Source organism: Mangifera indica, chromosome 14 (genome assembly GCF_011075055.1).
Source record: "Mangifera indica cultivar Alphonso chromosome 14, CATAS_Mindica_2.1, whole genome shotgun sequence".
Classification (NCBI taxonomy): Eukaryota; Viridiplantae; Streptophyta; class Magnoliopsida; order Sapindales; family Anacardiaceae; genus Mangifera; species Mangifera indica.
The window spans coordinates 3,432,109-3,447,679 of record NC_058150.1 but is presented as its reverse complement, the minus strand read 5'-3'; the positions used below and the strand labels follow the sequence as shown (position 1 = coordinate 3,447,679).

Sequence of the window (15,571 nt, the reverse complement as noted above, 5' to 3'; positions counted from 1 at the left end):
AATAAAAACAGTTTTGACAATTCCATGATGCTAACATAAAAAGCATCTCTACTTTTCATTCCATAAACGATAGTCATATGTACAAAATAAATATCTATACTTTCAAATATGGGTTTTATATATATATATATATATTTTTTGTGGTATTTGTCCAAAATCCAAATAGAGAGGATATTATGGTGTAATTTTGGTAGTGGGTATCAATTTAATTTCAAGAAAATAGCCAAAAAAAAAAAAAGAAAAGGAAGCAAGATTGGGGATTAAAAAATGTTAAAAGATAAAGTAATAGAAGGTGTAAACTTTGTCAAGTGTCATAAGGGCAAGAATGGGACGTTTGGTAGAATTGGGTCCACCGTTTTAATTTGACAATTCAGAAAAGGGCATGGTAGGCCGGCTGCCAAGTCAAGAGTCAATATCAAAAATCCTTAGCATGGGAAATTATTTGTCGTGCTCATAATAAGAAGAAAATGAGGGAATTTTCTTTTATTTTTTCTACAATGACGTGTGGACTTTTCTTGTTGAGAATGATATTATATTATATAACGTGTCTTTCGTATCCAATTAATTATCAATAGAAAAACTTCCGGTATCAAATTATGTGGCGTATTATTTGTGTTAGGGCTGTGTGGATAATTTGATTTAAATTATAAAATTAAATTAAATTATTTAAAAATTATAATCTGCTTTGAATTAAAATTTTTTAAACTGGTTTTTTACAGTTTAAATTGTAGTTTAAATAATTTTTAAATCGAATAAAAAAATATATAATTGATTTTAAAATTATATTTGATAAAATATTTGAATAAATAATTATGGGTACAATTTATTTTTTCATATTTATTTTATTATTTTCTACTCATGTATATTATATATATATATATATATATATATATATATATATATATATATATATTTTATATGTTGTAGAAAACTATAATTCAATTAATTTTATATATATATATGATTTTAAAAGATGTAAACTATAATAGTTGAATCGTGTATTATATCGTATATAAAAAACCGAATTTACAATATCGTATATTATATTGTATGATATATCTTTTAAAAATTAAAATAATAAATTATTAGTAAAATATTATAATTGAGACGTTATCATTTTAAAAGATATCACAAACACCCTTAGCATTTTAAAATTTTTCATATACACCCCTAATGCATTACATTTTCTCTAAAAAAATATATCATTTTACATAGGTAATATATATAGTATCGTAAAATATATATTGTATCGTATAATACATTTACCTTATCGTATTAATTCGATGTACTTTATGATACATATTATTTTTTATATATATCGTATCATATTGTAGGATACGATACGTATTGTATATCGTAAGATATTGATAACTATGGTTCAAACCATAACCCAAACCAGATCAAATCGTATTTTTTTTATTTGGTTTGAAACCTAAAATGGTTTGGTTTTTTTCAGTTTGATTTGAAAAATCTCTCAAATTACACCAAATCGGATCGTGTATACCCCTAATTTGTGTATTTCATTACTATAACACTAGGGTTGACCAGGCTTAAGCTCGAAAGTTAGCTCAAATCGAATTCGTTTAGTTCAAATTCAAATCAAGTTTGAGTCAGAAGACTCAATTTATTTTGAAATTAAACTAAAATCGAATTCAATTTGATTTGACTTGCGAGCTGAACAAATGATTCGATTTGAAGTAATTGTTAAAATGACATTATTTTTATCTATTATTAGATAAAATAATATCATTTTGTCAATAAGTTATGAATTCAACCTATAAATCCAAATCATGAATTTGAACAATAAACTTGTATCAAACTCAAAACTAAACTGAATTTGAATTAAATCATTTTTACTCAAGCTAAACTCGAACCAACTACTCTTAATTTTGACTCAATAAACTTGAGTTAAATTCAAACTGATCTATTTTTAATTTGAACTGAACTCGAACTAAAAAGGTTCACATCCCTTTAAAGCAGCTTTCCAGGTTTTAACTAGAAATATTACCTCTGGAACATGCCACTTCCAAATAAACCCCAATATCACCTGATAATATCCATAAAGGAAAATATAAAACACTTACATATTCAAATGCAATGAAGATATGTATACTCATCCGCTACATTTCCATCTACTCATCCATTGAATGCTCAAAAACATCCTCAGATTATGCTGTTCTGAATCTTTCATGTTCGCGTTTAAAATGAGCAATGTTACATGCAATAAATCACGATAAACATAACCTTAAATTGATGCTATTTGTGATCACAAAATGAATAGACAAATAAAAGCTTTCTTTGCTCTCTGCTAGTCAGTCTGCTGATACAAGAATGACATGCATTGTATTGCAGACTTAATCACTGTCCCAGGTTTCATCTATCTGTTTTGGTGACTTCTTTGGCCTATGAATCACTTCACTACTCTCATCTTTTGGCTGGTGATAATATTCTTCGCCAGCACTAATATAATTATATCTCCCACCCACTGAAGCTACTGAATCTTGATCCAAGTCTGATTCAAGCATTTCAACTTCAGATTCACTTGATAAATCTTCAGAACCAGAATCTTTGTCGGCCATGTTTCTTCTAAAGTTGGCTTCAGAATTTCTTTTGAAATGAGTATCGTTATGAGTCTTGCGAACATCCTCTGCTCTCCCATCCTCTTCATTGCTGTCACTTATATAATTAGGGCTTGCATCTGCTCTAGATGCTCTCATATCAAGCTCTTCCTCAGAGTCAGATTGCCACATTGCATTTTCAAGATCACTAAACATGTTTTCTGACTCAGAATCTTCTTCCACCAATTTTCTATTAAAATTAGCTTCAGCATTTCTCTTCGAAACTTTATTATTGATAGCAGTGACAACCTTCTCCCGTTTCCCTCTTTCTTGTCTAGGCCCTTTACAAGCTTCATCAGCATCACTCATCTCTTGATCATTATTGGAACCCCATTCATCATCAACCTCCGAATTGCTATTGTCTTCATCATCACTACCAGTAAATCTTCTCTTACCATGTTTATCCTTCCAACCTCTGGTATCATCTTGGTTGCCATTTCTAAGGTTCTCAGATCTTCTGAACCTTCCCCCAAATTCTTCCCTGTTCCAATACCTGATTTTACCAGTCTCTTCATTCTCTGCAGCTTCCTCTTCAGCCCATTCTTCATCTGCCGCATCCTCTATTTCAGCTATAAATTTGTCTAGTTCCTCCTGGTCACTATCATCAGGAGGTTCTGAATGTTCTATATTCCTTTTGGGTTCCCCAACTAACTCTTTGTCTCCTTGGAAAACATAAGGGCTTCCTTCCTTCTGGTCAATTGCATTGAAGAATGTTGAAGCAACTCTTTGTATGCTGGCCATGGCAACTGGATCCTCAGGGTTTACACCCATTCGTCGGAGCTGCTGCTCTATCTTCTTTATGTTTAACTTCTGAGATTCAAGAGCTTGTTCAAACCTGGCCTTGAACAATGCCTGCATTTAAATATGAGAAAGCAGAAAATCAATTCTTCGACCTCTATGTTTAACTTCTAATATTCAAGAGCTTGCAAGTGTTTAAGTTAGAATAAAATTTTGTGCAAGAATGCCTCCATCTATTTCTCATGTGCACCCATTTCTGCAAACCAATGTGCAATTTTTTTATTGATGAATTGATTGTAACATCCAATTAGCTAAAATGCCGATAATCACAATTCAAAGAATAAGGATAAAAAAATTATATGTATCCTATGACCGGCCAGATTAATGAAAAAATGAAAACCCCCCAAAAAAGAAGAATAACCTAATATAACAGAGAAGAATTTAAGTTGCCAACCTTCCTTTTTGTAAGGGTGTTGAAAGGTATCAAGTTTTTGGGCTGGCGATAGTTCCTACCACGAAACATGATAATCGTTTTCACATTATGTACGTTAATCACAATGCCACCACTCAGTCTAGCAAGCATGGTGGCCATTTCCTTGATCTTTTCTTTGGGAAAGTTATCACAACAAACTTGTACTGTCTCATGGAACTTCCAATGGAGATGCATATTTTGGACAACTCCTCCAAATACTCCACGAACACCGACAGGAACATAATTTTTATTTCGAAAGCCTATCTTCTTATATGCTTGAAGCTGCTCAGGTGTAAATAGCTCGGGATCGTGCACAGGGGCTGGTAATTCTGGTAGCTCATATTTCTTGAGCTTTTGTAGCAGCAAAGCAACTTTCTTTTTGGCCTGCACCAAATAGTTGCTTGGATGGATAAATGATTGCAATATATTAGTGTGTGATTGTGTGCCAAAAATGCAGAGACAAGCATGGCACCTACACGTCAGCATGCAGCCACAGACAGACGCAAATGGAACAAGATCAATGAAATTTCACTTTTTAAACCAAATTATATTAAACTTTGTCAACTGAGAGGATGAATGAACTTTCAACAGAGCACTAGAAATCATCTACTACTTTGGAGATTACAAACGGCAATCGGTCTAGATAGCAGCACATTAGAAAATAACAAATTGACAATTAATTGTTTTTATTTACATAAAAAAAATCTGGAGTCATTTGAGAGGGAAATTGGGTTGTACGAGCTTAAAGTTACTCCATAAGTTGGGCATATAAAACCAGAAAGGTCCAATAAATACTTTCAACATTCAACTGCTAGCAAATCTACCACATCCATAACCAATCTGTATGCAACAGAATCTCCAAAAATTCTTGAAAGGAGTTAAACTGCTGCCACCAAAATTTAGAATTAAAAATCAATATAAAAGTAAATACATATCATAATGATTTATATGGCAAGATAAAATACCCTTTTGAGGTTATAAAGAAGCCTCTCCTCATCAGTCATAAGCTTCTTCTTTATTTTTTTTGCTCTCCTGATCTCTCTTAGAGTTTTACCAGATTCCTTCTGCATTCGCCTCTCCACCTTGCTTCGCATGCTGCTTCCTCTTCTTGAAGTCGACAAGCTGTTTCCCCTTCTTGAAGTGGACATTGCACGAGACCACCCACTGACGGGATGAGTCAATCGCTTAAATGAGGAAGGGTTGTCATCAGAAAACAAAGTACTCAGTTGAATCACATTGGATAGCACCAATTTAGGTGAAGCATCCTTCAATAATGCAACATTCCTGTAATTTATTAAACACCCACATAAGAAAAGCACACTCATTCGAAAGGAGGAAAAATTTTAAGGCCCTGTTATGACCCCGGGACAAATACAAGCATACAAACTGAACAAAAATGATTTCCACCTTCTTTAAATCAATTTTAAGTCCAGCACGATTCAAAATTGGGTTAGTTTCTTCTCTTCCAATCAAGCTGAATTTTACAGAAAATAATACACGAAATTAACAGGAACAATAAAAACCAATCTCTACTTTTACCCGGGCATTGACTCAGATGGCATCATCAAGTAAAAATTTTGAAAGAGAAAAACTAATCCCAGAGGCTGAAATAAGATATGGGACGATTTGAAGAGGATGATTAAGAAAGAACTTACTTATAGAGAGGATTGGAGAGGGTTTTGAAGTTGAAGAAATGCTTTTGAATGTTCCTCGCAGCAAACATTTGATCTTCGTCTGTTTTGTTTGCCTTGCCTTAATCTGTTCATTTCATGGTTCTTTGTTGTTTAGTCGACTTGCACGAGTCACAGAGGGTTTTCAGGGTTTTAGGATGGAGAAGATGGGCTACTTAACCCGGCTCTGACCCGGAAATTTGGACTCATAATTAACAGTTACATAAGAAGTACGAAAATACTTTTTATGCCGCCGAATTACCATGTCCCACTCAAACTTTGCTAAATTAACATTACCGCCTTTAAATTTGCAAAGTTTATTTTCTTGCCCGTTAGTTAAATTTGTTAATTATATCTTCTAATTTTTTTTAATTTTGTGAAGATTAAAAAATATCCTGTGAAATGTCGTCTGCAGGGCTATTCTTCTCCTACTATCACCACTCTTGCGTTGCCATCAATGAACCTTTTAATTTTTTATGACTATATGATTACGATTTTCAATCTTATATAAAATTTTTTTATATCATTATCCTTTCTCACTACTAGTTTAATCTAAATCCGTAAGATCTTAATTAGATTTATCACTTCTTACTTGGATCTATTTCTAATGAACTTTGTTTTTATTTATTTTGATGTTTTCACCAAATCCAAGGTGTTTTATTGCCCACACAATCCATAAGCACATATCTATCCATTGACTCTCTCTTTGGTTTTTTTTTTTTGACAAAAAAATATATAAAAAAAGAAATATATTAAGTATTTAAGGTAAAAATATAATTTATTTATATTAATGTAAATAATATATTATATAAAATAACAAAAATACCTTTTGATTGCTAAAATTACCCACCGATTTTTAAGGATACATAAGAAAATAAACTTTTTAAACTTAAAGAATGGAAAATCATTTCAACAAAGTTTTGGTGGCAAATAATCATTTGGCCTACTTTTCATATTTACTATATGACAAAATTTCATTATTTTTTTTTTAAATTGCTCATTGAAAATATATTTTGGACAATAATTTCTCAAAGCATATCAGAAATTAAATACTACCAGTGAAATGAAAACCTCAAGCCTACTTTAAATAATGCTGATGCCTCTTTCAGAGGGGTAATTCCATTTGTTTAAGATTATTGTATATTGCATTATTTAATTTTTAAATGATTCTCATAACTTAACAATCCTCAAATGTAACAACAAATATGTATGTCAGTAACAAGACATCAAAATTTATCATGTTCCAATTAGTTCATCAACACAATAAAAAAATTAATCTCTGAATCTGAGCACCTCACTGGTCCAGTAACATGCAATGTGTATTATGCTGCAACTGATGCTTCTACAGAAAAACCACCAGGGACAATTCTGCTCAAATCAAACTGTTGAAATGATAAAAATCCCAGAAAGCTAGAGCCACTACTCTATAGATTCATGAATTGTATAGAGAACTCCCTCAAATCGATCAAGTTGATGCTTTGCTGCTGAGGAAGATGTTAGTTAAGAAAACAACTTCAGCCAGGGGACAAAACATAACTTGGTAATCTATTGTCAGGGCTTGCAAAATCGTTCTTCAGCAATGGTCTTACCAATCAAGATTACTTTCCCCAGAAAATGTCAGCAGATCCTGCAAGATATAGATAAGGATGTCAGATAGAATAATATTACGTGACAATGCCTAAAACATGGACACTGGTGGAAGAGGGCAAGCTTACAAGCTGAAAATCTGGCGGGGTATCCAGTTCTAAGTTCGCCAGTTCAGAAATTTCACAGGGTACACTGTTGTCGCCTTTCATGCTATTTGTGTCGAGAAAAGAATCGGTGTATAAGACATCATTAATTCCTGAATTCTCTAAGAGAGTAGGAGAAATGGTGCTTTCCTTGCACATCAAAGATTCCTCAATGGAATCTAAATCAGGATAGTCAACATACTCTGCCAACCATGTTATGTTCCCTAGATGGTCCTCAGGCTTAACAGCAGCAGGTAAAGGGGCAGTCGATGCTTCTACAATATGCTCTGGTGCCTAATCCACAAAATTAAGGACCAAAATGAATAATGCTTCTCATGAAACAAACTTTAATCAAATCATAATGTCCAGTTTTCATCAATACTAAATGACTTATATTTTTGTTGATGATTGAAATGAGTTTATCGTCAATTCATGGTACATCATGCTGCATTGTTTAGAAACAAGCTTTTGAAAAGAAAAAAACACAGTATAATGCAAATGCAATCCAAATGGAAACCTAACTAATATCTCAGTTCCTGTATATGTGGTTTTGTAATACTTCACACAAGAATTACACAAAGATGACTACCTACCTTCACAGGTGATGTTAGTATATTAACATCAGCAGCATTATCACATGTTAGTGATTTCTCTGGCCGTGGAGGAATGGGAGGGCCTGTATTTGGGGTCCTCGGACCAGTTTCATGTGCTAAATTATCCAAATCTTCAATACCTGAACAATCTTCAGTCTTTTTGTTTTGTTTCTGCTGTTGATAGTAAATTTTAGAAACCACGTATTCACCATCCTTTTCATCTTGTTCAGCCCCTAGATGGTACTGACACATGACCCAATTGGACTTATCTGGCTTGCAGCCCTTTGAGTTCTTATAAAGAACCATGATTTTCTTGAAGCCCTTCTGCACTCCATTTTCTATCACAGCTTTGGTTTTACCAGTTTTGTGCCAGCGGACTTGATCTTCAGTTAAACTGTGTTGATTGTGGATCTTGCGGCGTTTCCTTTGACCAGTAGAATAAGCATTCATTGTTCTGTGAAAGAAATGTATACTGCTTCCATCTTTCTTAGCACCTGCAACAAATTCAGATACTGTTATTTGAATAACAGTTTACAGACTTGCAATTTCACATGCTTGCATCCATTTGGTTCATTGATGTGGGATTTGTGTGTCATCTTTTAAGTAAATGGCAGTATTGTAATTCTCTTGTAAGGGCATTAGTGACATTTCCTGGACCAGATATTTTATAAGCCTGAGTATCTTGCAATTTCACATGCTTGCATCCATTTGGTTCATTCATGTGGGATTTGTGTCACCTTTTGAGTAAATGACAGTATTGTAATTCTCTTGTAAGGGCATTAGTGACATTTCCTGGATCAGATATTTTATAAGCCCGAGTATATAAAAACCCATGGTTATTCAGTCAATAAAATTTGAGAGTTCTATCCGAATGTTCCTTTATTTTGCTCTACTAAAGTCTGTAAAATCTTTCTATTTTCTTCAATCTAAGTCGTGTTTTGGTGAGAACTATTGTTATAGTTTTGTGTATTTCTTTGTGTTGATTTGCTGTAGAAATCAAAGGGTTCTTCACCCACAAGTTATAATATTTTCATTTTTCTAATGGACTAACTAGAGGATATTCTTTATCTTGAACGTAGGATTTCATACATTTATGAAACCCAAACCAAATAATCTCTTATTGGCATGTTCTTTATTTTCTTGAATTTTTCTTGACTGAATCTATATAATATCTATCCTAATAATTGACAAGTGGTACAGCCACTATTAGACTCTTTTTGCAATAGTTTTTTGTTGTTATGTTTTATTCTATAAAAAATGCAAACAATAAATTGTTCTAATAATAAAGATGGGTCAAACAAGGATTGACATTGAAAGATTTGTGGGAAAGGTGACTATAATATGTGAAAAAAGAAAATGTGACCATATTGGTTCATTAGAGATATATCAGAGCTCCCAATGGAGAAAATGCTCTTCTTGATAATATATCTTTATCTGAGAAGATTCTCATAATGTGCTAAGACAAATTGATGAAGAGGTTGCTGCTACTAATGTTTGGTTGAAACTAGAATCCCTATACATAACTAAATCTTTGACCAATAGAAAATACTTGAAAGAACAATTATTTGGATCTAAAATAGACTCTAGTAAATTTTTAGATTATAATTTAGATGAATTCAATAAAATTACCGTGAGTTTAGCAAATATAGATGAAAAGATTTCTAAAAAAATTAAGCTGTTGTTATCCTAAACTTATTTATTAATTCATTTAAAAATATTAAGACTACTATTAAATATGGTAGGGAATCACCACCTTTAGAGGATGTTCTAAGTGTTTTGAGATCAAAAAATTTAGAAATTAAATTTGGAAGAGAACAATTAATGAGGATCTTCAGGTTAAAGACAAAACAAAGAAGAAAAATCAATCTAAAGAGAAAATGTCATCTAGTTTTATTGTCAAATGAACATGTTGACATATGAAAAAAAAATTATCCTGATAAAAAGACAATGCACGCTATTAATTATGCTAATCATGAAATTGCTAATATCCTAGATGTATATGACAATGTAAAGGTTTTATCGCTTAGTGAGAAAGTTTCTAGTGATGAATGAGTCATGGACTTAGATTGTACTTTTCACATGACACCCAGATTAGATTGGTTTGCAAAATTTAAACACATTAATGGTAGCAAAGTCTTGATGGGTAATGATAAGTCATGTAATGTAATATGAATAGACTGTATAAAATTTATAACACATTAGATAATGTTAGATTAGTGCTTAAAACTAAGAGAAATTTAACCTATTTAGGTTTACTAGATTCTATTGGATACAATTATAAGTCAAAAGATAAAATTTTTAAGATGATGAGGGGGGTTTCAATTGTAATGAAGGGAAAATTATTACATGACTTACACAAATTAGATGATAATAATATTGAAGAGATTTAATGACAACTAATTCAATTAAGACTTAAGATTAATGACAGAACTCTTTGACATAAAAGATAAGGGCACATTAGTAATACAGGCCTACAAGAGTTATGTAAATAGAAATTAATAGACCCACAAAAATTAAGTTGTTTAGATTTCTTTGAAAAATGTGTCATAGGCAAATCACAAAAGTTAGAATTTGTTGTTGCCACACATAGGTTAAAAGGATGTTGGATTATATACATTTAGATTTATAGGATCTCCACAAGTATCTAGTTCTTTCTCAAACTAATGTTATTTTCTTACTTTTGTTATTCAAGAAAAATATGGGTTTATTTTTTAAAGCATAAGACAAAGCATTAAGTTGTTTTAAAGAATGGAAGACCTTAGTTGTAAATCAAACAAATAAGAAAATAAAAATTTTAAAACAGAAAATGATCTAGAATTTTGTAATAAATTATTCTCTGATTTTTGTAAACAAAATGAAATTCTTAGGCATAGGATATGCAGTGATATAACTCCACAAAATGGACTTGCTAAGAGAATGATAAAGCCATCTTAAACAAGATTATGTGTATGTTGATTGATTCAAGAATATAATAAAATTAGGTAGAAGTTGTTGCTACTACCTACTACCTAATAAATATGTCCCCTTCTTTAGCCTTAATTTTAAAATACTTATAGAACTTTAATTAAAAAAACCACCACAATTAAATCAATTAAGACCCTTTCGATGTCTACCTTATGTTCATACAAACCAAAGAAAATTGAACTATACATCTCTTAAAGCTATTGAAACAAAAGGTTATAAGGTCTGTTAATTGATAAACAGAAATGTATTATCAATAGAGATATTGTTTTTAATGAGTTAATATTCTATAGAGATCATTTAACCTAGGGAAAATTTAGATTGAGGTGTAGAAATTTGACTTTTCTAATCAAAATCAGATTCAATGATTGATGATGAACCTAATTAATATTTAAATCCAATTTGTGCTCCAAAGCATGAAGATATTGATTTGAATCAACCTTCATCACAAAGTTTAAATAGAATTATATTAGATCATGATCAAAATGTCAATCTTATAGATTATCAATTAGCTAGGGATAAAGTTAGAAGGAACATTAGACCACCCTCAAGAGTGGCACAAACAAATTTAATTTCATATGCATTCCTAATAGGTGATGTTATTGAAATGAATGAACCAATTAATTTTAGTCAAATTTGTTAAAGTAAAAACAAAAATAAATAGTTAAACGCCATGAAAGATGAAATATCTTCACTCGAAAAAAATTAGACTTGGTCTCTAGTTAATAGACTTGTTAATCAAAAAGTAATAGAATATAAATGTGTTTTTAAAAGAAGTATGAAAATCATGTTATTGAACAGGCTAAATTTAAAGTTAGAATAGTTGCAAAATAGTTTTCACAGGCAGAGGACATTAATTATCATGAATTTTTTTCACTTATTGTTAAACATTAATCTATTAGATTAATGTTATTGTTGTTATACTTGATATATAATTAGAGCAATTGGATGTTACTACTACTTTTTTACATGATAATCTAGCTGAACAAATTTTTATGGAACAATATGAAAGTTCTATTAAAAAAAAGGCTCTGAAAATAAAGTTTGATTATTGCACATCACTTCATGGATTAAAATAGTCCTATAAACAATAGGATAAAATATTTGATGACTTTATCTTGTCTATAGGTTTTTTTATATGCAATTTTGATCATTGTGTTTATTTTCAAAAAACTGTTAATGGTTGTTATATATATTTGCTTATATATGTTGACGACATGTTAATTGCTTCTAAAGATATAAATGATTTACACAGGTTGAAAAAATATATTGACAACTGAATTTGAAATGAAAGATTTAGGTTTAACAAAAAGAATTCTAGGTATAGATATTAATAGAGATTGAGATCAAAGGACTCTTATATTATCTCAATCTAGTTATATTAAAAAGGTCATAAAATTGTATAATATGGCAAATGCAAAACTTGTTAATACACCTATGTGAACTTAATTCAAACTCAAATTTGTTGTAAGTGAATTGTTTTCTGATGAGTCTAACTTTATGAAGAAAATTCCTTATTCTATTGCGATTGACAACTTGATATATGTTATGATTGGCACTAGACTTGATATGACATATGCGTTTAGCTTAGTGAACAAGTTTATGAGTAAACCTTGTGAAGAGCATTGTAATGAAACTAACTAGCCACTAAGATATTTTGAAAGATCTTGTGATTTTGGTTTGATATATTGTGCTGATAAAACTACTCAATTTCTTGTTGAAGGATTTTGTGATTTTGATTATACTGCAGATTTAGATAAAAAGAGACTTTTAATAGGTTACATTTTCACATTTGCTAGAAATATTATGAACCAAAAAAATTGTTTGCAACATATTGTTGCATTGTCAACAACTGGAACAAAATATATAGCATTAACTGAAACAATAAAAGAGGTTTTATGACTTAAGTGAATTACAGATGAACTTGATTTGGTTGTTAGTATACCTGTGATTTTTTATGATTCACAAAGTGTAATTCTCTTATTAAAGAATAGTGTTTTTCATAAAAGGACAAAACACATTGATCTAATGTTTCATTTTGTGAAAGATATTTTAATCAATGGTCAAGTCAAGGTGGAGAAGATTTTAACTAATGTGTTAACAAAGACTATGTCAATGAGTAAATTTAAGGCAACCTTAGACTTACTCAAAATTGATTGTATCTAATTTTTTGTTGAGTTTGCATGAGTGTTCTCTAGTTTATATTCATACGTCAGTTTAAGACAAAGTGAAAGTTTGTGGGATTTGTGTGTCTTAAACTTTTGAGTAAAAGGGCAATATTGTAATTCTCTTAGCAAGGGCATTCCTGACATTTTCCATCTCAAATATTTTATAGTTAAGTATATAAACCCATGGTTATTCAATCGATAGAATTTGAGAGAATTCTATTTGATTGTTTCTATTTTGCTTTGTTAGCATTTGCGAAATCTCTTTATTTTCTTCAATCTAAGTTGTGTTTTAGTGATAAATATTGTTATACTTTTATGTATTTCTCTATACCTATTCTTTTGTATTGATTTTTGTAAAGATCAAGAGATTCTTCAACTATATATTATAATATTTTCATTTTTCTAGTAAATTGACTAGAGGATATCTCCAGCCTTGGATGTAAATTTTTGTTTACGAAATCCAAACTAAATAATCTCTTGTTTGCACGTTCTTTAATTTCTTGTATATTTCTTGATTGAATCTATATAATATATGTCCTAATATCAAACATTTGACTTCTTTTTATAGAAAAGATAGTGAAAAGGAAGCAAATACAAATGAAAAAACCAAATAATAATGCAAGCTCAAGAGCTCCTCACCAGGAAGATTCTCTGGATGAGCATAGCAAATTCCTTGGTCTTCCTCAAGTGTTGGAATAAAGTCATCGATAAACATGTGAGGCTTTGAGTCTCCAACACCACATTTTGCTGCCAAATGTTCCAGGAGCTCTACATCAGATGGATCAAACTTCACCCCCACCGGAAGGCCAGGCCATTCTTGAGAAACCTGTGCAGGGATAAACTATTGTGTGAATAATTACTAAAATAAGCAGGACAATGAAAATTTTATATAAATAATTTGGAAGCTCCAACATACATCACTATTATGAATGCAATAATGGCACTTTGGGCATTTCAAATTTGCCCCACAGTCTTGGATCTGTTGAGAAGATGATTGAGCGACATTTCTCACTTTCTTTGCAATTGCTCGACTGTTAACTATCCAACTCCTGCAGCAATGACATGCCTTAACCTCAAGGTTTAACTATAAGCCAATAGCAGTACAAAAATAAAAACAAAGCGTTCAAGCAAGCTGAAGGGCAACATAAAATATCAGTTGAATCTGTGAATAGCTAGCCTTGCTGAACTTATTGAATTATGCCATGAAATTAAAGAGATTATACAGTTCAATTTTGGCAGCTATTTGTTGAAGAATTGTTTGGCATAGATCAACTGCATTCTGTTGGGGAGTCGCAAATCCAACTTGATTAACAGGGCATTGTTTACTACAATACCAAAGTAATAATCATCCATTAAACCCCACATGAGCTTCATTCCTCAAAAAGAAATCATAAATTTAGGGTTACTCCAAAATTCATCTCCTAAAAACGCCCTTTCCAGATACTCAGTTCTTCACTGATCAGCTCACATGAAAAAATAGATTTACGCACTCAAAAAAAAAAAAAAAAAGGATCGAGGTTTCTTATTTCAGTGTAACGTTGTCGAAAAAACAGAGTACCAGAAGTTGTTTCTTTTCTCTTTAACAAACGAAAAAAAAATTACATGATAAGAGTTAGTGCAATGAACACCAGAAATTAAATCGAAAATATTTTTATTAACTAGTCGTAAGTGAGTTCTTATACATGAGATGGAAAAAGAAAGGCAACAATTTTTAACAAACCCCCAAAAAAAAAATAAAACAAAAAGCAGCAAGATTTAATGAAAATTTAATGAAAAAAAGGGATTTTTATTCAACGGAATTCGGCTAATCATCCTCAAACAACCATCGAAAATATTATTTTTTTCTTTCATAAAATTAAAATCTTGATTGAACAGAGACTGGGCTCGGTACAATTACATCAAAGACTCATCCCCGATTTCGTTCTTACCTTGACATGTCTAACAAACAACGAAGCTCAAGAAACAGTGAGCAAGAGAGAGTAAATTGCAGAGCAAATTCTATAGGAAGCTTTCACTTTTCTCCACTCGACTAAGGTAATTGAACCATGTGTGCGTGCGACTCTCTCGAGTTTAAGAGAAAGCGTGCAAGTGAGCGGGAAAACTTATCTCTAGACCTGTTATAAGAGGCTTGTAAACCGAACCTCAGCTTCGGGTAGAAGCATCTCCGACAGCGAGGCAAATCTGAAGTCTTTTGTGGGAGACGAATGATGACTAAACCTACTTCCCAGGCTCTCTGTTCGGACACGAACCTAAATCATGTCTTTAGAAGGTGAAGCACTTGGCAACTTCTAAAACCGAGTGAGTGGTATTTTCGTAAATACATAGAACCGAACGTGAAGCGCGGACATGAAGCTTACGTACCCTCCAAGCTTAATTGAAATGACTTTAATATAATAATGAGAAATTCGATTTCAACCTATATTAATAAATGACACTTGGTATACATTATACTATAATAGAAAAATAATATATATTATAAAATATATTAAATTAATATAATATAATTAATATATTATATAATATAATATATTTTATTAATACGCATCAATATATTATTTTGGAAAAAATAATAATATAATAAATATATATATACAAAATTTTTAAATTTTAAAAGCGTGTGA

General features: G+C 31.3%; 2 protein-coding genes across 2 annotated transcripts; both read right to left on the bottom strand.

The window, feature by feature from the left end:
- Positions 1-2,143: 2,143 nt before the first annotated feature.
- Positions 2,144-5,692, bottom strand: LOC123196993 (CRM-domain containing factor CFM9, mitochondrial). Its single transcript, XM_044611168.1, has 4 exons — positions 5,484-5,692; positions 4,794-5,112; positions 3,811-4,212; positions 2,144-3,470 (listed from the first exon to the last, which is right to left on the bottom strand). Exons 1-4 carry the CDS (start codon positions 5,549-5,551, stop codon positions 2,355-2,357), a joined length of 1,905 nt encoding a protein of 634 aa, XP_044467103.1. The 5' UTR covers positions 5,552-5,692; the 3' UTR covers positions 2,144-2,354.
- A 954-nt stretch (positions 5,693-6,646) lies between these two features.
- Positions 6,647-15,184, bottom strand: LOC123196078 (SUPPRESSOR OF GAMMA RESPONSE 1-like). Its single transcript, XM_044609958.1, has 6 exons — positions 14,879-15,184; positions 13,867-13,999; positions 13,590-13,776; positions 7,822-8,315; positions 7,214-7,522; positions 6,647-7,125 (listed from the first exon to the last, which is right to left on the bottom strand). Exons 1-6 carry the CDS (start codon positions 14,884-14,886, stop codon positions 7,084-7,086), a joined length of 1,173 nt encoding a protein of 390 aa, XP_044465893.1. The 5' UTR covers positions 14,887-15,184; the 3' UTR covers positions 6,647-7,083.
- Between the last annotated feature and the right edge of the window lie 387 nt (positions 15,185-15,571).

Coding starts and splice junctions, on each gene's coding strand:
- LOC123196993 (XM_044611168.1), bottom strand. CDS start 5,551: ATGTTTGCTGCGAGGAACATTCAAAAGCATTTCTTCAACTTCAAAACC. Junction 5,113..5,483: donor CTCTCCAATCCTCTCTATAA/GTAAGTTCTTTC, acceptor AATAAATTACAG/GAATGTTGCATTATTGAAGG. Junction 4,213..4,793: donor TTCTTTATAACCTCAAAAGG/GTATTTTATCTT, acceptor TATTTGGTGCAG/GCCAAAAAGAAAGTTGCTTT.
- LOC123196078 (XM_044609958.1), bottom strand. Junction 8,316..13,589: donor TCATCCAGAGAATCTTCCTG/GTGAGGAGCTCT, acceptor AATTTGTTGCAG/GTGCTAAGAAAGATGGAAGC. Junction 7,126..7,213: donor CCCCGCCAGATTTTCAGCTT/GTAAGCTTGCCC, acceptor TATATCTTGCAG/GATCTGCTGACATTTTCTGG.